The following is a 22380-nucleotide window of genomic DNA, read 5'->3' as shown; positions in this document are numbered from 1 at the left end:
CCTGCGACAGCACAAATTGCATCTATCTGCAGTGGGTTGATGGTGCAAATAAAACAAAATCTATTCTAAGGTCAAGGTCTTCCATTCGTAGTCATTAGAGGGGGAAACACCGTGTTTGTGGGATGCTATCTTTGAGATGCATTTCTGTTCTTTTTCTGTTTTCCCCCTGCTTTCTGTCGACATCTTATGGCAGAGAAATCCCTAAAGTAAACCCAGACTTGACTGTGGATCCCCCACGCCCACGTTTCTTATACCCACGCACAATGCCCCCGTCCTGCCAATTCTACCTCTTCTCCCCTGTCTACTCCTTATATGCCTGCTTCTCTCTTGACATTCAAAATTATGCTGCAGTTGATTTCACCATAAAATTAAATCCAATGCCAAGGTCAAATGGCACACAGCTGCTTTGGTGCCTCCCCTCCCCCCTTTTTTTTCCCCCAGAATTCCACTTAGAATGTCAAGCGACTCACGCGTTGCATTCCCCATGATATTCCGAGGAGACTGGGGCATGGGGCATGGGGTTGGAGCGGCGGAGCTGCGGAATGGGGATCCAAATGGGGTGCTGTACGGGGTATGTGTGCGCTTTATATGGTGCCATGCACTTGAACAACTAAAAATTGCCATGTTTTGCTATTGGTGTTGTTGTTGTTGTTTTGTTGCATAAAACATGCAGCGTGCCACATAAATATTCCATGCATTAAAAGCAAACGCATTAAAAGTCACGAGCATCGGGCGAAACACACCTCGAACAGTGATTTTTAAGTATATAAAAAATATGTATACGAGTATAATAATCATCATCGGATCAGATATCCCCCAACAACAGAAATTGCCAATTTAATGTGCGCATCAACTAAAAATAAATAAATATCAAAACCAGCAAACAGACGAATAAAAAAAATGTACAAAAAATAAATAAACACCATACAACAAACCATCAATTATTATTGTTGTTTTCTGCTTAGATTCTACAGCTATGGGGATACTCTTTCGATCCCATCTCTCAAGCTCTTCTTACTGGAAACAGAACCTTCTATTTGTTGCTCTAGAAGATGTTCATTAAAAGGAGAGCCTTAGGATCATAATACTCATAGAAGAGTAACCTCGGAACATAATCGGGAACCCAGAGAGATGTATCCACAGAAGGATCCGTGTTTGGGAGGGACTTTCGCACTTTTGCTGACGATGTGCGCTCCCACGCTTTGTTTTTGCGAACCACAACAGATCTTCGTCTCAGATTCGCGCTTGAGGATGTTTATGTTATTCCTAAAGTTAAGGAGTTGTCAACAAGCAAATCGGTAAAAGAAAAACACGATTCGAATCGCGTAATACCATATCGTTTCGTATTCCCTAGAGAGTGTATCTTTAGCTGCGGTAACCTCATAGCTGGGGTTTTTCTTCTTTGGTTTTTATGGGCACATTTAGGTTTTTCGTGTGTGCAAATCTTTTACGATACCCGTTCGTATCGCTGGATGCAATCATGCCAATCGTTTGATCGTTTCATCGTCTCGTTCTGCGTGTGTGGTGTCCTCACTTTTTATTATTTTATTATGGCTTTCGATTGTTCCAAGAATATTTCATGGGGTTTTGTAATGCATTTCGTGGCAGGCGACAGGCAGGCAGTAATCGACAGATAGATAAAGAATTGTACAGATAATAAGCGCACAAAAGGTTGCCTTTGACTTGGTTTCAGTTTTTTAAGTGGAAAATGTTATATAGATTTTATTTTTAAAGGGAATTTAAGGAGTTTCAAGGGAATTCGTGTATCTACAAGTGGATTTTAGCGAAAGTTTAGACCATATTATAAGAGTCATGGAATAGTAAAGAACATTGTGTACTTGGGAAAGGTTTGCGAAAAGAAATAGTGGTAGAATATTGTTATTTACTTGGGCTTGGGCACTACTCCTCTTTCTCTCTCCCACATAGTAGCTTACCAGTGAAGCGTGAATTTGCGCTCTCTTTTTCTGTACAGCTGTCCCTTTCCTAGCGAGATTTCTGGATATCTATAAACAACCTGTACGTAGGGGATTTTTCTTTACCCGAATTTGCACTATCTTCATTGTATCTTTATCTTTGTTTTGATTTATCCACAACTCATTAAGAACTGAACTGCCATCTAAAGTCTAATATTCTTTGTTTATTATTTCTCGGTTAGTAGGGTTTTATATTTAAACGCCCTGCTTGTTTTATCAATTAGGGGAAGTCCCCCAAAACGTTTGACCATTTCCACTTGAGATTGTGGATATCGTTCGTTGTTTTTCACTCGAAAGTTCCACTGGGGCTTGGGCATGCTAATGAAATTATCTTATGACGTCAATGGCTTAAACTTAAGCTTTGGCTCAGGCTTCGGCTTCGGCCACAACAACGACAGCGACAACGACGTAGACAAGCCGGTTTTGTTCGTCTCCTCGCGGCTGGCTCTCGAGGCATGTCGGAGCATGTCTGGCACATCGAAGCTCATTTGAAAAAAAGAGAACCTAATTTGGTCACAAAGTTTCTCGTTGGAATGACGTCACAGCTAGAGATGGTCAGGGGATGGATAGTCGTGATTCCAAGGCTCTTCCAAGGCAGTAACGAAGAGCTTAAGCTCTCACCTTCTTCGTTATGCTTCATCGTGAGCAGCTTCGTGCTTTTTCGTGCGTGAGTTCGCCTTCAAAGCCTTGGCTCATCTCTACTTCCAACTCCAATGAGATACATATGCATGTCGGAGAAGAGAGCTGAAAAGAGAGCTACAGAGAGAGAGAGAGAGAGAGTAATGCGATGATCTCTCATTTACTTCAGTTCAAATGCTAATTTTTCCCCCGCACACGACAATTATGTCATTTGGTATATTTTCAACTAAGCGGCAAAAGAAAAGAAACCGAAAACACAATAATGAAAACAAAAATGGGGGAAAAATGTCAAATGTTGCGTGTTTTCGAGTTCGCATTTGCTTTCGATTTTCTGGGAATTTCGGCAGAGTGGAGGCGGTCCCAAAGAGTGGGATGGGCTGTCATGTGAGCGAAAAAAGGAAAGCATTCATACATTTGGCAGGAGCGTAGTCCTGGAGAGGGGTTAAAGGGGAGTTAAAGCTATTAAGACGATATTGATATAGGATTGGCTATATCGGCTATATTTTTTACGAATTTTTGTGTATTATTTTATTATTTTTGTTTGGATAATAGATTGGAATATAAGAGGAGATTCCAGGGGTAGCATTTTAGACATGCGAAGTACTGTATAATGAAATTTGATATATTCAAGAGTTATAATAATTATATCTCCTAATTTTGTGGCTCCTAAAATAATCTACCGATGAAAGAATGTAAGATAAAGTTCCAAAAACTTCTAAAATATATATAAATATTTTTCGTAATATTGGGGTTAAAAAAACTTTGGTCTTAAGAGTCTTTGAAGTGCTTTAAAACACAAAATACAATATTTTGTTTGTTTTGTATTCTTTTGGGGGGATTTGTTGGGATTGTCGAATCGAATTAAAGGAATTTACTCAAAGAATCTATTGCTCTCTTTGTTAATAGTTTTCCTTCAATCAAATGCGATATCTAGGGTAACAAAACAAATACAAAAATGTGCGGAATGTGTCCCTCAAACCTGAAATTCAGGGACTACAAAGAACCCCCTTTGTTCCAGCCATTGACTGCGCCGCCTCTGCCACTGCCTCTGCCTCGGTGCTCCCAATGGGTTTGTTGAACTTTCTAGAGCAAGGCCAGGGCCCAGAGGAGGAGGAGTACTAAGAGGAGAAGGAGGTGTCAGTGCTAACTGGCAGTGGCCTGATGTTCAGTTAGCCCCCCGTTCTACCCCTAATTGAGTTATATACATCGACGATTCGACTAATTCAAGCCGCCAGCGGAAATTGCACATGGAACTGGGGAAATGGATGCGGCATTGAATGTGGAGTTGGTTATACGAATTGGAGCACATCTGGAACGGCTTGTTGGGGATCGGTTTGGTTGGGTTTGGAGTGGTGTGGTGTGGAGTGTGGCTAAAAATGCATACAGCATACACACAATGCTGAAAGATTTACACGCCCGTCGATCCTTGTTGGCCCGTGCAACGTGCGGACGCGTCATCCGGCAAGGAATTCCAAGAAGAGGCGCAGCATCAGGCACCGCATTCCAAGGGGCAACGAACGAGTGTTGCAACATCAGGTTCAATTCGACACGGCGCTGAAAAGTGCGAAACGAGCGAAAGATAAAGCCATTGGGGAAATTATCAAGAACTGACGGCCCCGGACACCCGACAGCACTCCCCAGATTGTGTCAACTCCTTGACCCGACAGCAAGGGAAAGCCGAGGGTCTGCTGGCACTCAGGGAGGGCTTGTTACCAAAGGGGTATTTATGGGATATATAGGATATCTTTTCTATAACGAAACTTCCATACAACGAAGTTTCCTATATATGGAATTTATTTCCAGAACACTGCAATGCTATATTGCAAAAATTAGTTCTGTAATTCCTCTTGAGATTTGCTATGTGGAATGTTGACTCTATTCACTTCAAAGACTGTAGAATTTCCTGGAAGAAATCGCTGGCTGCAGGTCACTTATAGGCCCAATTTTGTGCCACTCTCTCCTTTATTCCATTCCAGATTTTATAGGTATAAGTTTGCCAATATCTTGTGGTGTTATTAGAGATCATTTTTTTCGGGCATGTGGGCCTTGTGCTGATGAGAAATGTGGCATTTTTCTTAGGTTTTCCTCGTTTTATATCTGAATTTTATTTATATATATCTGAATTTTATTTATTCATGTTTTTTTTTAATGATATTTAAAGAAATTTTCACATTATTTCCTTTAGTGATGTTTCCTCCCCCAAATCTTCACTCTACAATGGGCATCCTCTAGTCGTATCCCCGTATCCTTTCCGTTTTTATCGAAGGCACTCTCGCATTATGCTGGAGGGGAATTTCGCAATGCTGCTGCTGCATTGGGGATTTCCAACGTCAGCGACCATCGCCTGATTTTGCTGGTCCCGCTCTCTCTCTCTCTCTCTCTCTCTATCTCTCTCTTCATAAGCGAGTAGTGCAGAGCGCGGCGCTCGTCAATAACGCGCTCTCGGGCCCTCTATCTCTCTGTCTCTCTTTGTTGAGTGCAAAAGCTCTCGTGAGTGAGTGGCTGAGTGAGTGCTTACGTGTGCCGAAACGAGTGGTTTTCGTAGAGCCGGCTTCTGCGAGTTCGAGTGTGGGCGCAGCCGAGCGTTGGGCCCCTAGGCCATGGCACGTCTCGCTGCCCCTCTCCCACACACACACACACACACACACACACGCTCACTAACTGGGCTAAGAAAAACAAAAGAAAAAAGCGCACGAATTCTGGTTAAAACGTATGAGTCATCATCCAATCTGCCTGCCGCCGTGCTCGGCTCTGCTGTGTGTGGAATCGGTTGTAGCCGCATTCGTTCATTCATTCACATTTACTGAATGAATGAGTGGAGGCTACACCCCCGTACGCCCCCCCGCGCCCCGCACACCCTACACTGCTGTTTTTTCTTCATAAACAAATTGTATATTAAATGTTTATCGCTGGCAACACACGGTGACTTTTTGATTGACTTTGGAATAATATTTGCCGGTCAACACTTTTAAACTTTTGATTTAACTCTGAAAACGCCTCCTCTCGTCACACGCCTAGGGAAAGGATAGACGTGGACGCAGGTCGGAGCCCTTGGATTCATTGGAATCCCCCACGGTATTGCACTGGCGCATCGCCACGCTGGCCAGGACCACGGTTATGTCGTCCGGCTTGCCCCCGCCCCCATAGGCCACGTTGTTCTCCAGGGCCCGGAGGCAGAAGGGGGACTTGTAGATGGGGTTGATCGAGAGGGCGCCCGCCCGTTCCACCACACGATTGACCGCCTCCTGTATGGCCTTCTGCTCGTGGACGCCCTGCACCTTGGAGAGCATCTCGAGCAGCATCTGCTCGGGCATGTTGTCGAAGAGCCCGTCGGTGGCCACCAGCACAAGGTCGTCGGGCTGCAGGAGCAGGCGGGTGGCCACCGCCTCCGAGGGATCATCGCAGAACCACATCTCGCGGTTGGAGTCGGGCGGCGGCACTGTCAGCTGGAAGGGCATGTTGAAGAAGTGCGTCTGCTCCTCGGAACGGTCCAGGACGCTGCCGTTGCGGATCACCACGTACCCGCTGTCGCCCAGGTTGGCGGTGTACAGGGCCGACTCGCTGCGATTGAAGGCCACCACGCAGGCGGTGCTGCTGCCCAGGATGGGCTTCCACTTGCGCTTCATCTCGCCGTAGCATTCGCTGAGGAGCTGGCGCGGATTGCGCCCATCGAAGGTGGGCTTCTGGGCGTGGACGAAGCAGCGCTGCATCAGATCCCGGGAGAAGCGCCCGGCGTCGATGCCCCGATCCCGCCAGCCGCCCACACCGTCGGCCACGCCCATCACATCGGCCTTGGGCGTGGAGCTGAAGAAAAAGCTGTCCTCCCCGTAGCACTTGGGGGCCTGAATCGTCTCGGCCTGTGCTCTGGGCTGCATGGCGGACTGTAAGGTGGGACTCCTGGGCTTGGACTTGCCCTGCACGGCCTTCACCAGATACGGCTCCTGGCTGTAGCTGACGAGCCCCACGCCAGGACCACACCAGCGAAAGGCAACGCGGGCCAGGGAACCCAGCGATGGCTTGGAACGCATAAAAGCCATTCTCCTTCTTCACGTTTTTCGCTTCTGTTTCTTAAAAGTTCGTTCTAGTATATCCAATCAAAAACGAGTTTAATTTCGAAAGTTTTTTTTGATTTTGAGATTAGGAAAGAGGCCTGATTGATGATCAAGTGCCAAAACAGATCTTAAAGTAGAGGCCCACTGAGCTGCTCCAAAGTGGATTGAAAGGAAGGATATATTCCACAGTGGGAGGTCTTCAATTGAGGTTCTGAGAGTCTCAGCGGATAGCAGATCTTCTAAGACCATAAGAAAGGGGTATTCTTTAGGGTATTTGTAACATACTTCTAGCCCATACTCCGAAGTGCTTCCCGAAGGAGTCGGGATCACCTAATCTTCAATTGAGGATCTGAGAGTCGCAGAGTGTATCAGATCTTCGAAAACTGATCTCAGACCATAATAAAGACAATTTATCCTAAAGGTATTTGTGAGATACTTCCAGTCCTCACTCAGAACTGCTTCCCCAAGGAGTCGGGGTCACCAAATCTTCAATTAAAGATTTCAGAGTCGTAGAGCGTACCAGATCTTCGAAAACTGAACTTAGAACATAATAAAGACCACTAATCCCAAAGGTATTTGTGAGATACTTCCAGTCTGCTTCCCGAAGGAGTCGGAGACACCTGTGCAACCGATTCCAACGGTTCCAAGTTCTGTTTACACCATAAACACGAGTTAATTGCAAAGCGATTTCCCTATCAGATAAACAGCCAGACCTTTGCTGCCGATTCGAGTACTACGAGTATTTGTCATAGATTTGCTTTTGTTTTTCTTGAGGCCCATTGTTCCAATCTTATCTGATGGCCCGGGCCTACGACACATACCCATACTCGTACCCCCATCATCACCGGAAGTTTGGATCACGTTACTACGGAACTGCAAGACTTTATCGCAGCCGTTTGCTTATCGCTGGACAAAAGAAAAACAATGAAAATGAACTGCAAAGATAGCTTTATTTTTAAGTACTGATGTAAACGCCTCTGCTCAGATACAGATACCGAGCGCCTTTATCAGTCTTCGCACAACTTTTATTCGACAGAAATCACTCATTATTCATTTATGTTTTCGTTATTCCCTACGACCGATTGCCAAATTATACGGAAACCTAAGGCTCTACTTCCGGCGAGGGAACCTTTTGCGTCCTACCCGAGGCATGATACCATTTGCTAAAAATACGAAATACTCAATAGGAGTGGCCGGCTTCCGAATGCTACTACTAGCACGTAATCTGGGGAATACAAAACAGAGTCTTATCACCACTTCGTGACGTCGGCAATGGGTTCGTAGAAACTGTTCGAAAACTTATGGCCGATTGTACCCTAACCCGAAAAGGGTAGTGCAATTTTCACTCGAACTTTGAAATGCGTTAGAGGCAGCATTTCGAGTCAACATGTGAGTCAATGGTGGGCATTATCTTGTACGAGTAATATTTTAAAGGTCTTTGGTGAATGAATGAAACCCCTATGGAAATCTTTAGATAATTCAATGGAACCATGTGTGCTTTTGTCTCTGTTCTGAGTGTGGATCTGGGCTTCTAGGTCTTTCAATGCGGAAACTTTTGGCATCTCGGGAAGAGGAGTATCCCTCTGAGCAATCAATAGAATTTTGGCCATATTCGCATTTAAAATTCGCAAAATTCAAAGGATCCACAGGATTCACTGCCTGTAATGTTTCTCTGCTTTTGTTCTTTGCCAATTTGATGTCAATCCACTATAAATCCTCATTAATTCCTTGAATCTCTGTCCTTTTATGTATGTAGGGCATGCCCGGTACGTTTATTGGTGTCCCGCGGCATGCAGCAGCGCTCCTCGGTCGGTTTATTGCGTTTTTGTCTGTGATTCGAGCGCAAAAAGCTTCGTGGGATTTGTGCTACTTGAGGGTTCACTCAACGTCTTAAGAAATACAGCAAATATTCGACAGAAATCATATCATTCGAGCTGCATATTTCCAAAGAAACTTTGGGTACAGTACCCTAGATATCTTATAGTTCCACGAAAACATTGAACTACAACCTATTCCTTATAAAATATCTTATATTTCCCATATATCTTAAGCTCTAAGAATACAATTCTTGTGCATTTTCCAATCCCAAATACTAATTGAAAATTCTGTTCTCTTTCTCTCTCTGTATCTCTCTCGTTGCAGGTAAGTAGAGCAAAGCAATTGCCTTTGTGCCACACAGATGTTTAGTGTCACACGACCCACATATGGTTGCACTTTCCCCAACCCCCTGCACCAATCCCCCCTACCCCCTAGAGACCAAAAAGGAGAGCCACGTAAGTGACGACACAAGGTCAGTGTGGCCTTTTCATTTGGTTGCGCATAAAATTACAAGGCGGCACCTGAACGCATCGATCGGTAGAGGCGGCAGGCAGGTAGGCAGGGGGCCCCCCATCAATATTTATTGAAAAGGCTGATATATCATACATAGATACGATAAATTCCTATGGAGGAACACCTGCCTGCCTCCTGCTCAGGTGGATCGCGGTGGCGATGGCGACACCGATTGAATCGCCTGGCGACCCATTTCGTAGAGCCCAAATGCGAGATAAGGCCGCTCTTTTTGGGGCCCCGCGATTACAAAGGCCAGCCTTTGTTGTTGGTTGCATTTTGGGGCATAAAGGGGGCGACTTTACCTGTGTCTCGGTGTCTTTAAATTTAGTTGCTTATGTCATAACTAAATTGTCTGGCGATAAGATAACGGGAGCCAGCCCCAAGAACATCGCGTAGCCAAAGAAAAACTACGAAGAGGCACGTGAGTGCGATATTCCATATATGTATGTATGTATGTATTGTATGTGTAGAGCAGCCAGAGCGGGTTAAACCCACAATATAATACAGATATATATCTATATAAAATGTACTATAATTTGCCGTCTGTGCAGTTTTTGCTCAGGAAATGCCAGAGACCCGGAGAGGAGCCCCACGTAGCTTTCGTTTCCACTCAAAAACGGCCCTCTCTAACGTCTGGGCGGCTCTCTTTCACTCGAAGCGATAAAAAAACTCGTCTGGGGGCCTCTGGGGGCGTATATAAGGCCAGTCGAACGACGATGACGCATTAGTCAAAACAAGTTGGCCGTGCGAAACGCTTCGGCAATAATCTCTGGTGTTTTACAAAACTGTGAACCGTCTCAAACGTAATATATCGAGTGAAATTACAGTAAAAACAGAATGTTTGTGCCATTTGTATCGAAGAAAAAACCAAAAGAATAGCTGAAAACAAAAACAATTCTCGGAAATATTGAAATACGGACAACGCAAATAATTCGCACGATCGCGCGCCACTCGTACAACAGGCACAGATACAGATACAGATACATCGATCCGTCGAGATACATTTGTGGCAGTGTGTGAACTGAATTTTGAAAGACATATACAAAGGCGTATTTCGCCAGAAATCGCCTTGAATCATTTGGCTAATCGGCAAAATAGACTTTGTGCCGGAAACAAAACAAAAGATACAGATACAGATACAGATACCAGCAGATCCATGATGACGCTGGATAACTACAATATCTTTGGCGATGAGTACCTGTTTAGCATGCCGCTATCGCCGTTGCCCAAAGTGGTAAGATCCCCCCGCGCCCCACCGCCCCAATCCCACCCCAACTTTGGCATACTTTAGGCGCCCGCCCCATCGGAGAGTGTTATCAGCTCTATGTTCCACTCCTATCAGTGTTTTGCCATGAAATTTCTAGAATTACTCTACACTATATATATTTTTTTTTTGTAAATTACGCCTCTGATATTTATTTATTTCTGCCAATAAGCTTTCTCGTTATCGTTCGCATGGAATTCTTGGAAATTGGAGATTTCCCTTGTTATTTCTATGCCGTTTTGCCACTTTTACCCCTTGAACCCCTGTCTGTATCGGGTTTTTAGTTTTGTTTGTGTTTGTCCACCGATAAGGCCCCGCCCCGCACCGCCCCGCCCATTGGATCTACCCAATCCACACTCTATTCAATGCTCATTACCCTAAAAAAGATTTCTATATTTTGTTGTGTGTGTGTTTTTTTTTTGATAAGGGAATTACTAGTTTTTTTTTTGTTGGCTGTGGCTCGTAAAGGGGGTCCACCATTGCTACAAATTTTTGGATTGTCATACGACACGATAGATAGGATAGGGAATAAATCATTGAATCCAATGCTGGAATTTTTTGCTATCGAGGAATGTGGAAAGATACAACGATATTTTTGATAGGGATTGGGTTGGAGATGTGTAAATGATAAAAAGTGGCAAAATATTTGATATAGAAAATATTAATAATAATTAATAAATAATTTACAAAATCCCTTCAACTTAAAAATTTAAACATATTTTTTTAGGCTCTTTAAAAGCAAAATTCTTTAGGTTAAAAAAAAAACAGTTTTTAAATGGAATTTTAAGCTTAGGCTTTGCTTAATTAATTTTTAATAAATAATAATTAAATTAAATTAAATAATTATTATTAATATTCACTCCTAAAGATATTTCTGTGTTTATTGTAGATTTATCTGCCACCCAAATTCAATGCATAAATTCTGCATTTCTACCCTCCAAGAACGCATTCCTCTAGCCCTAAAATTGTGTTAAAGCCAGGTGTTCAAAGAGCCCAACGGCAGGTGCATTTCAACTGGCTTTCTGTGTTCCTTCAGTCTATAAAAAAACCCTTTTAGCCTTATAGTAGAGGTGATCATTCTTGTCTTTTCCTGGACTACACCCCAAGATTTTTCTTTAGCCCAAAAAATCACCCCCAAACGGTAAATCACGTTGCAAATTCATGCCCACCATTAACAGTTAGCATTGTTTTCTTTTTGGCTTAATTTTTTCGGTTATTTTTTTGCACATTGCATTTCACAGTCCAGTGATCCGGTGCGGTGCGGGGCGGTCCGGTCTGCCGTTGCGCTTTTTCCAACGGGTTCTCGGTCGCCGTCTGGTGCGCCGCCGCCGCCACCGCCGCTCTATGGCTGATATCTTGGACACGTGCGATTTTCGTGACATTTTATCAGTTTTTTTTTACTGCACTTTTCCGCTGAGGGCACTTTTTTTCTCGTTTTTTTGGTTAATTTTGTATGATATGAAAGTGAATGAGGGTCCAAATGGGGTGAACCCTTTGACTTGTGAACCTCATTCGCGTGTTACTTGATAGTCGGAGGGAATTATGTATGGAGGAGGGGATCACTCACAATTGGGGCGGTTCAAAGTGACATGCTGCAAGTCAAACACTTGCCACATGCCCCGCAACGCCCCACACCGCCGCTTAAGCTCTCTTCAAATTGTTTTATTACTCGTAAGTCGACAGGCAATGGGAGGACGGGCGCCCCCGCAATATCCAGACAAAGTCCAACTTTCTTTTAATTAACTCGAAAAAAAAGAGCAAAAAACAAAAAAAAACAAAAACGAATATGGTCTGTCTCTGGCTCTTACATTCATTTATTTTTTATTTGATTTTGTGGCTGTACTTTCGCAATGGAATCTGTGTTTTTTTTTTTCGGTTAGTGGTGGGCGTTCTTCGATTTGCCGTGGGCCCGCTTGTCATGAAAGAAATCACTTGAAGTCTGTGGGGGGAAACAATAACTTTCCTTTGTGTGAGAGAGCCTACCTACCTACACCTGGCAGCGCCTACCCCACTCTGCGGCACCCTTTCTCCCCTACAGAACTGGCCTAAAAACGCTTCGATCATGCCACATGGCGGCGTAGAGAGCATGGAGCGTGCAACAGCCACCGAAATTGAATTAAGATGCAGCCCAAATTAATGTAGTGTGTGCGGTCAGTCGATTTAATTGAATTTCCTTCTTAATTCGAGTGGATTTTCCACCAAAGAAACAGCCCCAGGCTGAGACACGTACACGTAATGGATAATGGACTTTTTAGGGGCCTGCCAACAGAATTTGCTGCAGATAATTTGACAGTAGAGACACACGACTGCAACTGGGCCCTGTCCCCCCTTTCCCCTGGTGCCCTTTCCTTTTTCGCTTTGACTCCTGCCAGCCGTAATTTGAGCTTGGCAAACGGCTCTGTTCTGCGGTCATGTCCTTCTTGGAATCGGAATTGGCCAAACCTCGAAAATGAAAAGTGAAAACAACTTTTACCACTCTCTCTCTCTCTCTGCGAGGTCCTTTCTTTTTTGGCTCTGTCTTGTCTAGTGTCTCCTGTCTGGCCCTGTCCTGTCCCTGTCCTGTCCTGTCCTGCACTTTTATCCTTTGGTGGCGCCTCGACGACGCGTCGTTTGTTTGCCATTTCCTCGAACTGCAAACTTGGCCATAAATTCCGTACACCCCCCCAAAGCCCCACACCCCCCCCCCCGAACCTTCATTGTTCGTTTTCTCTGTCGTGTGTGTGTCGCGTCGCGACAAAATGCATTTAAATAAATTATTCCCAGACCAATGTCGCGTCATTTTATTAGCTGCACGTTTGCCCGTTTGCGTATATCGAGGGCGCACTTTAATTATACAAAAAAAAATCACTCTTCGATGGTTAGAATCCCCAACCCCTGAACCCAACCCAAAAACAAATAAATTTCTACACTTCCAGAGAGAGAGGAGGGTTCAATGCACCCCCCAGGCAAACGCCAGAACATAAATATTTTAGCGCATGCCTTTTTTTTTTTTTTTGTTTTTTTGCTGCCTTTTTAAATATCGCATGCAAATTTGTCAATCGCTGTTTATTCCACGCCCTGGCCCGTACCAAAAGCCTGATTAATTTGACACTCAACTTAAGGCCTGACACCACTCCCCCAACCCCCTCCCCTCCCTCCCTCTCACAGCCTCCTCTCGTAGCCGACTCCGACTTCGAGTTGAAATTTATTTCTCCCTGTGCCTTGACATCCTCTTTTTTTTTGTGTGCTGCACTTTTTGGCAAATTTTGAATTATGGCCCGTGCAGCAGTTCAAATAAAAATCACAAAAATACAACAAAATTCTTAACTTTAATTCAATTTTCGTTTTTTTGTGGGGGCGTTCCAAAAATGGTTAAACCTCAAGTGATTTTAATGACGGCGCTGCTTTTCACAGACACACGTTTTTGTTTTTTTTATACATATATATATACATATCTTTGTTTGTGTATGTTATATAAGCACGATATGGTCAAGGGGCTGCCTGCCGGCGTGCCTAAAAATGGCTGCTGTCCATCGCCACGCTGCCGGCCATTGACTCGGTGGCACTCCAAAAATTTTGTTGGTTCTGGCTTGGGCTTTATCAACAGAGGCCCCCAGAGGCGGCCCAGCACACTCTCTTTCCTTCCTTTCTGGCATTGCGGTCACGTTCATGCGAAAAAATATACATATACAATATGATTTGCCTTCTCCTTCTCCTTTGCGTTAATTGTTTTATTCGCAGAATATTTGCATATATATTCGCAAATGCAAATCATATACAAATACGCAGAAGTAACTACTATACGAGCTAAGCTTATCGTCAAGGGAAGTCTCTCCCTATATACATTATATGTATGTAGAATCCTGCTCGAAACGCACTTGAACTTGTCAACTTTTCTACCTCTCTCTCTCCTCTCTGGATTTTTTTTTCTGACATTGCAACCTCATTGAGGCACAACACAATGCCTCTGCTGCATTTGAAGTCTTTGCCAATCGAAAAATACAATATATATGTATTGTAGTTTTTTCTGTTTAGCTCCTACTATAATTATGCGCATTTCTAACTAAACATTCAGAGGCATTGCTGTAACCTTCATCAAGGCAATTTATTTTTTGTTATTTTTTGTATTTAACAAGCTCGACAGTTAGTTAATTTATGCCATTGCAAAACTAATAGCAACTAGCGAAATTGTGTGCTTGTGTTTCGATCTTGATTTGGAAAGAGAATAGCAGCGGAGATATATAGTTTTTAGCAGGGCAATGGCATGGAATGACAAGGAATAAAATTTAAAATAAAATAATTGGTTTATTTATTGAATTAGTAAAATATAAATATATCTTTAGATTCCACTATTTTCAGGAAAAGCGGCATATTCTGATTAACATCTTGTCATTCAGATATAAAATAATTCCATAAGCCTCTTTTATCAAATTATTTAAATCGAAAGACTAGAAGACCAGACCCCTTAAGCTTTAGGCCCAGACGGCACAGTTTTGTATTATATTTATGCACAATTTACGACTGGAAGCTGCTAGGAACTAGAAGCTATTTAAAATGATCCACTAAGCTCTAGTTCTCTAGAACATGCCATATTTTCGCCTGCTTTTGCCACAGTAATCCAGATAGAACATTAATCATAGGCGAAAATCCCTCACAAAGCAGATTTAAGCAAGGTACAGGCTGCACCAGAGTACTAACAGTGTCCTGTTACCGTTTAACAGCGTGTGCTAACAGTATACTGTTGAGTACTTAACAGCTGATTCTTAACAGTGCCTGCTGTCTCCCTTCCACCTCGACACTTGATAATAATTCAACGCCACTTATGATATAAACAATACAAATTGTTGTCGACTGTGTTTTTGCTTTGTCTTTGTTGTTTTTGTTGCTATAAGTTTTGCTTTTGATGTTGCCAAGTTTTGTTGTTGCTTTTATTTTGCCTTAATTACGTCATTGTCAGGCAAAAATTGAACTAAAAATAAGTCAACACGTCAGCTCTGAAACACATCGGCGGCAAAAGTCGATGCGATGTTTCTTTGGCTGTCAACTTGTTGCCAATTCCCGCTGCACCACCCCGCCCTCCCCCTCCCCGCCAGGAGGAGAGCGCAAAATGTTGAACTAATTAGAGTCAAGGTCATAGGTGGGCCAGGCAAATCGCCGTTCTTTTAGAGCCAATGCCCCACTGTACGGACAGACAGCTGTGTGGAGTCCCACTGTAATCAAATTTGCAGCAGCAGCAGCAGACCCATGTATTAGTCAGCACTACGTCAGTAGTTCTGTGGTCTGGGGCTCTGGGGCTCTGGGGCTCTGTTCATTTCATTTGCCACGCTTTGGCGCAGCTCAATTGACCCTCAGACGTGAACTCTGGGTGCCCAGACCTCTCTGATAAGAGAGAGAGACGTCTGCCCTGACCGTTTCAATTTAGACAATTGCTGATGTTATTATTTACTACAATATATAGTAGGTATATATTTTAAATTGACTGATTCATCGACTAAATACGGTTCATGTTCAGGTTCGCAAAAGCAAATTTACATTCGAAAGTGGGTTAAAATGAAAGTCTCCGACCAGACAGCGTGTGGAAGGTGCTTGAACGGCGGCTTTCTTCAAAAGTAAATGCCACATAAAATAAATAAATAAATATAAATATAAAATAAACATGCGTACAAAGAATAAAATCGATTGTTTGCCTGTGCCACACACAAACGACGGTGGAATAAGGGAATGGCCTTTTGGATTGGGCAATGTATCCTCCCTCCGATAAGATCAGTCAATAAATAAATATCGCACAACAAAGAACAACATTTAACAGGCGGAAATAAGCCAGAAAACAAGGAAGAGCGATGTACACCTTGGGAAATCTCTTGAGATGATGTGGAAATGACAATGAAATGAAACCAAAGTACAAAATTATTTCAGTCTGCGGTGGAGCCCCCCCTGAGCTCTTTAAAGGCTCCTGGATCCGTCTCCCAGGTGTTACGCAAAGAGAGACCTCATTGATCCTAGATCGTGTACCTCTTAAGTGTTTAGCCACACAATATACCCCTCGAATACCCCGTATTTAGAGCCCTTGCGAGACAGGGGGTCTCTCTGGTTCCACCTGTTGTGGCACACAACACTCATCCATCTGTCAGATGTGACAGACGACAGTTCTGTTATGTTCTGCTCGGCTCTGCTATAAATAAATGTTATGTTACGATCCGCAAATTGGCCCAAAAACAGTTCCCCTGAATGTGTGATTTATGGCAAAGTAAAAGCGCTTCCAGGGATCCGCCAAATCGGAAATAACCCACATCTCTGGCGGGCACGGCATATGCTCATATCTGAAAGATACGCGTGGGCTGCCCCGTCCCTGTCGCCCCTGTGTGGGCTGCCGCTCAATTAAGAGCAGCCAGCATTTAAATTTATTTGATTTTCTTAGTTGGTTTCTGTCTCTCTCGAGAGAGAGAGCTCTCTGGGGACTCTGTGTGTGCGGCTGCTGCTGTTCTCTAGATAAATCGCAATCTCTAGATCTCTTGATCGTTGCCAATTTTTCTCGCTCGCCCCGGAATCAGTCGCAAACGAACAACGAACCATCGAAGTTTAGAAAAAATATTCGAGAAACAAAAACCAAAAGGCGATCGCGCGCGCGCTTTTTCCTGCTCGAGAAAAACCCGAACAACCGAATCAAAAAAAACAACCGAAAACGAATAGCGAACACAACGAAAATAAATTTGGAAATTCGAAACAGAAACAACAAGAAAAACCAAAAAGCAGAAAAACAGAAAAGCGAAAATTGCAATTGTTTTTTCCGATTTTTCTGTGGGTTTTTTGGTCTGTGTTTTGACAAATTTTCTGCCGTTTGTTTTGCGGCGCGCGCGTGTGCATTGCCAAAAACGAATCGAGGAATAAAATGAAATGAAAATAGAATACAAATACAAATAAAAATAAAAATAAAAACAAAAGGAGGAATCAAAAAATAAAACGAGACGCACATTTTCTCAGTTTACGTTGCATGCCGCATGCCGTCTATATAATATTATATATATATATATATAGATACGATAAAAGCGAATTGCTGGCCCAAAGCAAAAGGCAGAGGAATAGTTTTTTTCGTAGCTTTTTTTTTAGAGGCGTTGCCCGCCGTATACCCATGAGAATCGAAACGAATCGAATCGAAAAACTGGCGCAAGGCTCAATCCGTAAAACGAAAGCCAAAGCCCTCCTCGTTATATAATTATAGAAAACACGTGCCTGTCCCGCTAGATTTGAAGCCCTGAAGGCTACGATAATTACTTCAGTGCTGATTATGTGGAATACTCATTTCGATCCTTTGCGAAATCAGCCAATGCTTATCGTGAAGCGTCTCAGACCCCCGGAAGACGGAGGGCGACGATTGGGAAATTGAATTGAACAAAACGAATCTACGTCACGTCACGAAACGAAAGGAAAGGAAACACTGTTCCAAAACGAAAATATAACCAAAATCTAAACCAAATATAAAGAAAAAAAACCAACAACGAACGAAACAACAACAACAACTACTGCGACAACAACAACACCAACAACAACCATAAAGACAAGCCTACATATAGGAATCTATAGAATATATATATATATTTAAAGATAGATAGAAGATCTTTTGCTTTTTGATGTAAATATTAATAATTTAAAACAAAGAAGAGTTTTCATTTAGATTTAAAAATAAATTAGAAACTGTTTCTGTTGATTTTCGATTGAATATACCATACATATATCATTGTTGTCCCATTATATTGTTGATTAACGAATAACGAATACTAGTCATTGCGCCCAACTGTGCGTATACGTGATCAGACATTGCGTATACATAATATTAAGAGAGAGATTAGCACATAAGAGATAGCTTAGGATCTAGATAGGAAGGAAAAAACGAACAAATGATGAAAAATCTCAATGGTAGAGCGCATAACGCGTGCTACCATCCCTACCTCCATCAGCTGCATCAGGCACAACAACTACAGCATCAACAGCAGCAGCAACAGCAACAGCAACAGACACAGCTGCAACAGACACCACATGCGGCTCATACGCAACAAAATGGCCTGACGCAGAACGCTCAACCGCAGATACAATGGCCATATAATGCCTCTGCTGCTGCCAATCAATACTACCAACAACAACAGCAGCAACAGCAAGAGCAGCAAATGTTACGTCAGCGACAATTGCCCACGCAGCAGCCGGCTGCCTCCTACGAGCAGCAGCAGCAGCAGCAGCAGCCGCAGCAACACCAACATCTGCAACAGCAACAGCAGCAGCATCAGCTGCGGCAAACGTTTACCAATGCAGCAACCAACACCAACGCCGCCGCCATGGCCGCCATGTGCCAAATGCAGAACTTTTTTACACAACAACAGCAGCAACAACAGCAACAGGAATTCAACAACAATTGTGTGCACATTAATTACAATCAACAGCAGCAACAACAACCGACAGCAGCAGTGGCAACCACTACGCCAACTCAAAAAGCAACACCAACAAAAACTACACCAACGAATAATCCAACAACAACAACGAATACATCAACAACAACAGCAACGAATGGCGACAAGTTTGCTATGGATGCCAGTGAAATTGCCAGTTTTTTAGCCAGCGAGCTATTTATGCAGCAGGTATATATCGGTATCGGTTTGGGGGATGTATCGATATCGAAAATTGTAATTTCAAAGTGTTGGAATGCGACGATGCTTGGGTTTTTTGGGCGCGAAACAATTGCGTTTTTTGTTCATCACTAAAAATAGATTGAAGAAGAAGCAAGAGAGGCCAGAATGTGAAGAGCGAAGTGTTGGATACCCTATGAAATGGATCAATGCGTATGGTAGCCACTATATAGTGATCCAATCTTTGAGGTTTCCATTCAAGCAAAAGATTCTGCATGGAAAAAGACAGACGGTGGTCGGAAATGCTTCAGAAATGTGTCTGAAAGGGTATACAAAACCGAATAACAATAGAACAGAAATGTAAACATTCAATTGATGGATCTCTCTCACATCCTCTCTCTGTCTACAGTTCTCTCCCTGTCCCTCTCCCTCTTCCACTCAGAACAAATTAAACATAAAAGGAATTGTAAACATTTTTGATTAATTTCGCTTATTCTGTATTGCAGCTCGGAACATTCGATGGCATACAGAGTGCACCAACGCTGACGACGCCCACGCTGACGCCGACCACGCTGCGCAGCATTGAGGAGACATTCTTCGAGATGACCAACGATGCACCATATCAGGCCGGCTTCAAGCCACCCCCGCTGGCCCCATTGGTCAACAACAACAACAACAACAATGGCAACGGCAATGGAAATGGAAATGGCAACGTTTTGGCATCATCCGTGGTACCCACAACAACCACAACGGCCACCATCATTGGTGTGAGCAATCCGCTGATCAGCCAGCAGCAGCAGCAACAGCAGCAGCAGGTATTCGATTGCGGGGCCAGCGTTATGCCCGGCAGCGATACGGAGGAGTCCAACGGCTCCTGGGCCGATGGGCAAATGAATGAGGATCAGAGCATATCCGATACTTGTAAGCATTTCATACACAATCGACAGAACAAACCGTAGAGATACTAATTGGTTTTCCCTTTTCCCTTTTGACTTGCAGCAAGTGGAGCCACAGACAGCACCTCCTATCAGAACGGACACATGATGGGCAACAGCGGCGGCGGCAATGGCGGCGGTACTGGCGGCGCCAACAACTTCAGCAACGTCCTGGCCGCAGCCGGACGCAACACAAATACCTCAAACAGTGCCACACCGGCGCGTCGCGGCGGCGGACGGCGCCCGAACAGATCCGCCAATATGACGCCCGAGGAGGAGGAGAAGCGTCGCATCCGGCGGGAGAGAAACAAGCAGGCGGCGGCACGCTGTCGCAAGCGACGCGTCGACCAGACCAACGAACTCACCGAAGAGGTCGAGCTGCTGGAGAAGCGGGGCGAGAACCTGAAGAAGGAGATGGAGCTGCTCAACGAGACGAAGAACCAGCTGGAGTACTTCCTGCAGGCACACCGTCCCACGTGCCAGAAGGTGCGTGCCGATATGCTCAGCGTGACCACCTGCAACGGGCTGATCGGGCCACCGGCCCTCCTCAGTGCCGGCAGCTGTGGCAGCGGCAGCAGCCACCACAACAACAACAGCAACAGCAATGACAGCAGCAGCGGCACGATCACCGGCCTCGATGCCACCCTGAACTCCACCGGGCGCAGCAATTCGCCGCTCGATCTCAAGCCGGTGCCAATCGACGAGGATCTGCTGCTGCACATCAAGGACGAGCCGCTCGACGGTGCGTTGGACTCGAGCTCCTCGCTCGACCAGGACGGACCGCCGCCGCACAAGCGCTTTGCGCTGCCCAACATTGCCACGCTGATGACGCCCACCGGTCCGGCGGGGTCGCTGCAGACGCCCGTCTCGGGCACGGCGCCGCATGGCTTTGGTAGCTTCCCCACCACCATCAGCAACATCAGCAACATCAGCAGCATCCACAACGGCCCCACACTTAACTCTCTGAACAAGATGCCCAAGGAGCGGCCCAACACGCTGGCCTTCCAACGGCCCTTCGGCGGCCAGATGCAGCTGAGTGGGAGCGGCAGGGCTCCCACGCAGATACAGGGCGTGCCCATCCAGACACCGTCGACGGGCACCTTCAACTTTGACTCCCTGATGGACGGGGGCACCGGGCTGACGCCCGTCTCCGGTCCGCTGATCCCCAACTGCACCTCGCAGAACAAGCACCCACTGGAGCTGCCCACGCCCACAACCGAGCCGTCCAAGTTGGTCAGCTTATAACCGGTATAGGGCCGGGGGCAGGGGCGGGAGCGGGATCGGCAGCCGACGTACGGCGCTAACAAAGTCAGACTTAAGTTAAGTTTTATATAATGAATGAACTACGATTATGAGTATATTGTATCTACACTTAGGCGACGAACATTTTGCTAGATCTAACGATGTTTTGTTCATTTTTGTAATCGTATCTGTAACGAATATTTCGTAGGCCCCCCACCGTCCTGCGGAGGAGAAGGGTACTCTTGTTTTCCGTTTAACTTTAATGTTTTTGTATTATTATCTTTATTACGTTTAATTTATGATTTTTCTACGCGTAGTAGTATGTCTTTATGCCGGAGGAGTGTTTTGTGCAATTTTGAAACCTTTTTCATTTGCGTGTTATATTTTCCAAAAATATACATACGACAACAGATCGGATCGGATCGGATTGGATCGATGGACGGATGGATGCATTATGATGCATGCTAGCTCGTTGTATGCCTGACATTTTTCAGCCTGAGGCGCAAGCGTCCAGGCCGGAAAATGCAAAACCGAATGATTGGATGGAAAGGGATTGAAGTGGATGGATGGAAGGATGCGTTGTGATATTTATTATAAAACAAATAAACAAAAAGTAGAAAGCAAACAAAAGAATTAAACGAAGCGTATAATGAAAGGAACTAAGCCGGTTTTAAAATTGTACATTTAAACGAAATTTGCATATATTCAATACAGAAGAAATACAAACATACAAACTACATACAATGCCTTGAGAGAGAATTAAGAAATGCAACAACAAATTTATATAAATATATACCTACGATATGTACGTTTAAACATTAAACCTAAACAATAATCGCGTTGATTGATGATAACGATGCCAGTTTTATATTGAATCCGTAGCACTTGTGAGACGATGTGAGACGATGGGATGAGATACAACAAAATATTGTATACTTATTGTACGACGATTACTCTGTAAGCCTGCAGTAGAAGAGCCCAAATATATTTTTACTAAACGCAACGAAAGCGCTATTTTCAAATACAATTTATAAGAACAAACAAAAACCAATAATGACAAAGCAAAGCAATTATTTAATATGTAATTAATGTATTACGCAAAACAAAACGATCATAATATTATAATGCTATTTCAACAATAGATCAGAATCAGGTAACAGAACATAGATGGCCCCTGTGTGGCAGTATGTTCTACATTTTCTACATTTATCCAAACACACACACCACACACACACACAAAATATTGATCGACAGGAAACTGTAGCAAGAGTTACGATACGATGCACTTATAGGGCAGAAAACACAAACACACACACCAAAATTGACAAAAAATAAATAAAATAAAAACTA

General features: G+C 44.0%; 3 protein-coding genes across 5 annotated transcripts in view; 2 read left to right on the top strand and 1 right to left on the bottom strand.

Annotated features, from left to right (window-relative positions):
• Positions 1–10113, top strand: part of LOC117183403 (transcription factor kayak, isoforms D/sro-like) — a 21364-nt gene extending 11251 nt beyond the window's left edge. The window contains exon 2 of the mRNA XM_033377255.1: positions 8807–10113. Coding sequence (XP_033233146.1) covers positions 8807–8851 — 45 coding nt within the window. The 3' untranslated portion in view covers positions 8852–10113. The remainder of the gene's footprint in view (positions 1–8806) is intronic.
• Positions 1–22380, top strand: part of kay (transcription factor kayak) — a 24728-nt gene extending 2348 nt beyond the window's left edge. Inside the window, exons 1-3 of one of the 3 annotated variants that reach the window (XM_033377253.1) lie at positions 9986–10229; positions 19360–19774; positions 19853–22380. In XM_033377253.1, the coding sequence (XP_033233144.1) occupies positions 10152–10229; positions 19360–19774; positions 19853–21033 (1674 nt within the window). In that variant the 5' untranslated portion in view covers positions 9986–10151 and the 3' untranslated portion in view covers positions 21034–22380. Of the gene's footprint in view, positions 1–9985; positions 10230–17920; positions 18866–19359; positions 19775–19852 lie in introns of those variants that run through there. The other 2 variants (XM_033377251.1, XM_033377252.1) reach the window with 2 other exon arrangements.
• Positions 5497–6790, bottom strand: fig (fos intronic gene). The gene has a single exon (XM_001358135.4). It carries the CDS (start codon positions 6647–6649, stop codon positions 5627–5629), a length of 1023 nt encoding a protein of 340 aa, XP_001358172.3. The 5' UTR covers positions 6650–6790; the 3' UTR covers positions 5497–5626.

This window comes from Drosophila pseudoobscura, chromosome 2 (assembly GCF_009870125.1).
Source record: "Drosophila pseudoobscura strain MV-25-SWS-2005 chromosome 2, UCI_Dpse_MV25, whole genome shotgun sequence".
Taxonomy (NCBI): domain Eukaryota; kingdom Metazoa; phylum Arthropoda; class Insecta; order Diptera; family Drosophilidae; genus Drosophila; species Drosophila pseudoobscura.
The sequence above is the reverse complement of the archived record's forward strand: the minus strand, read 5'-3'. Positions and strand labels throughout refer to the sequence as shown.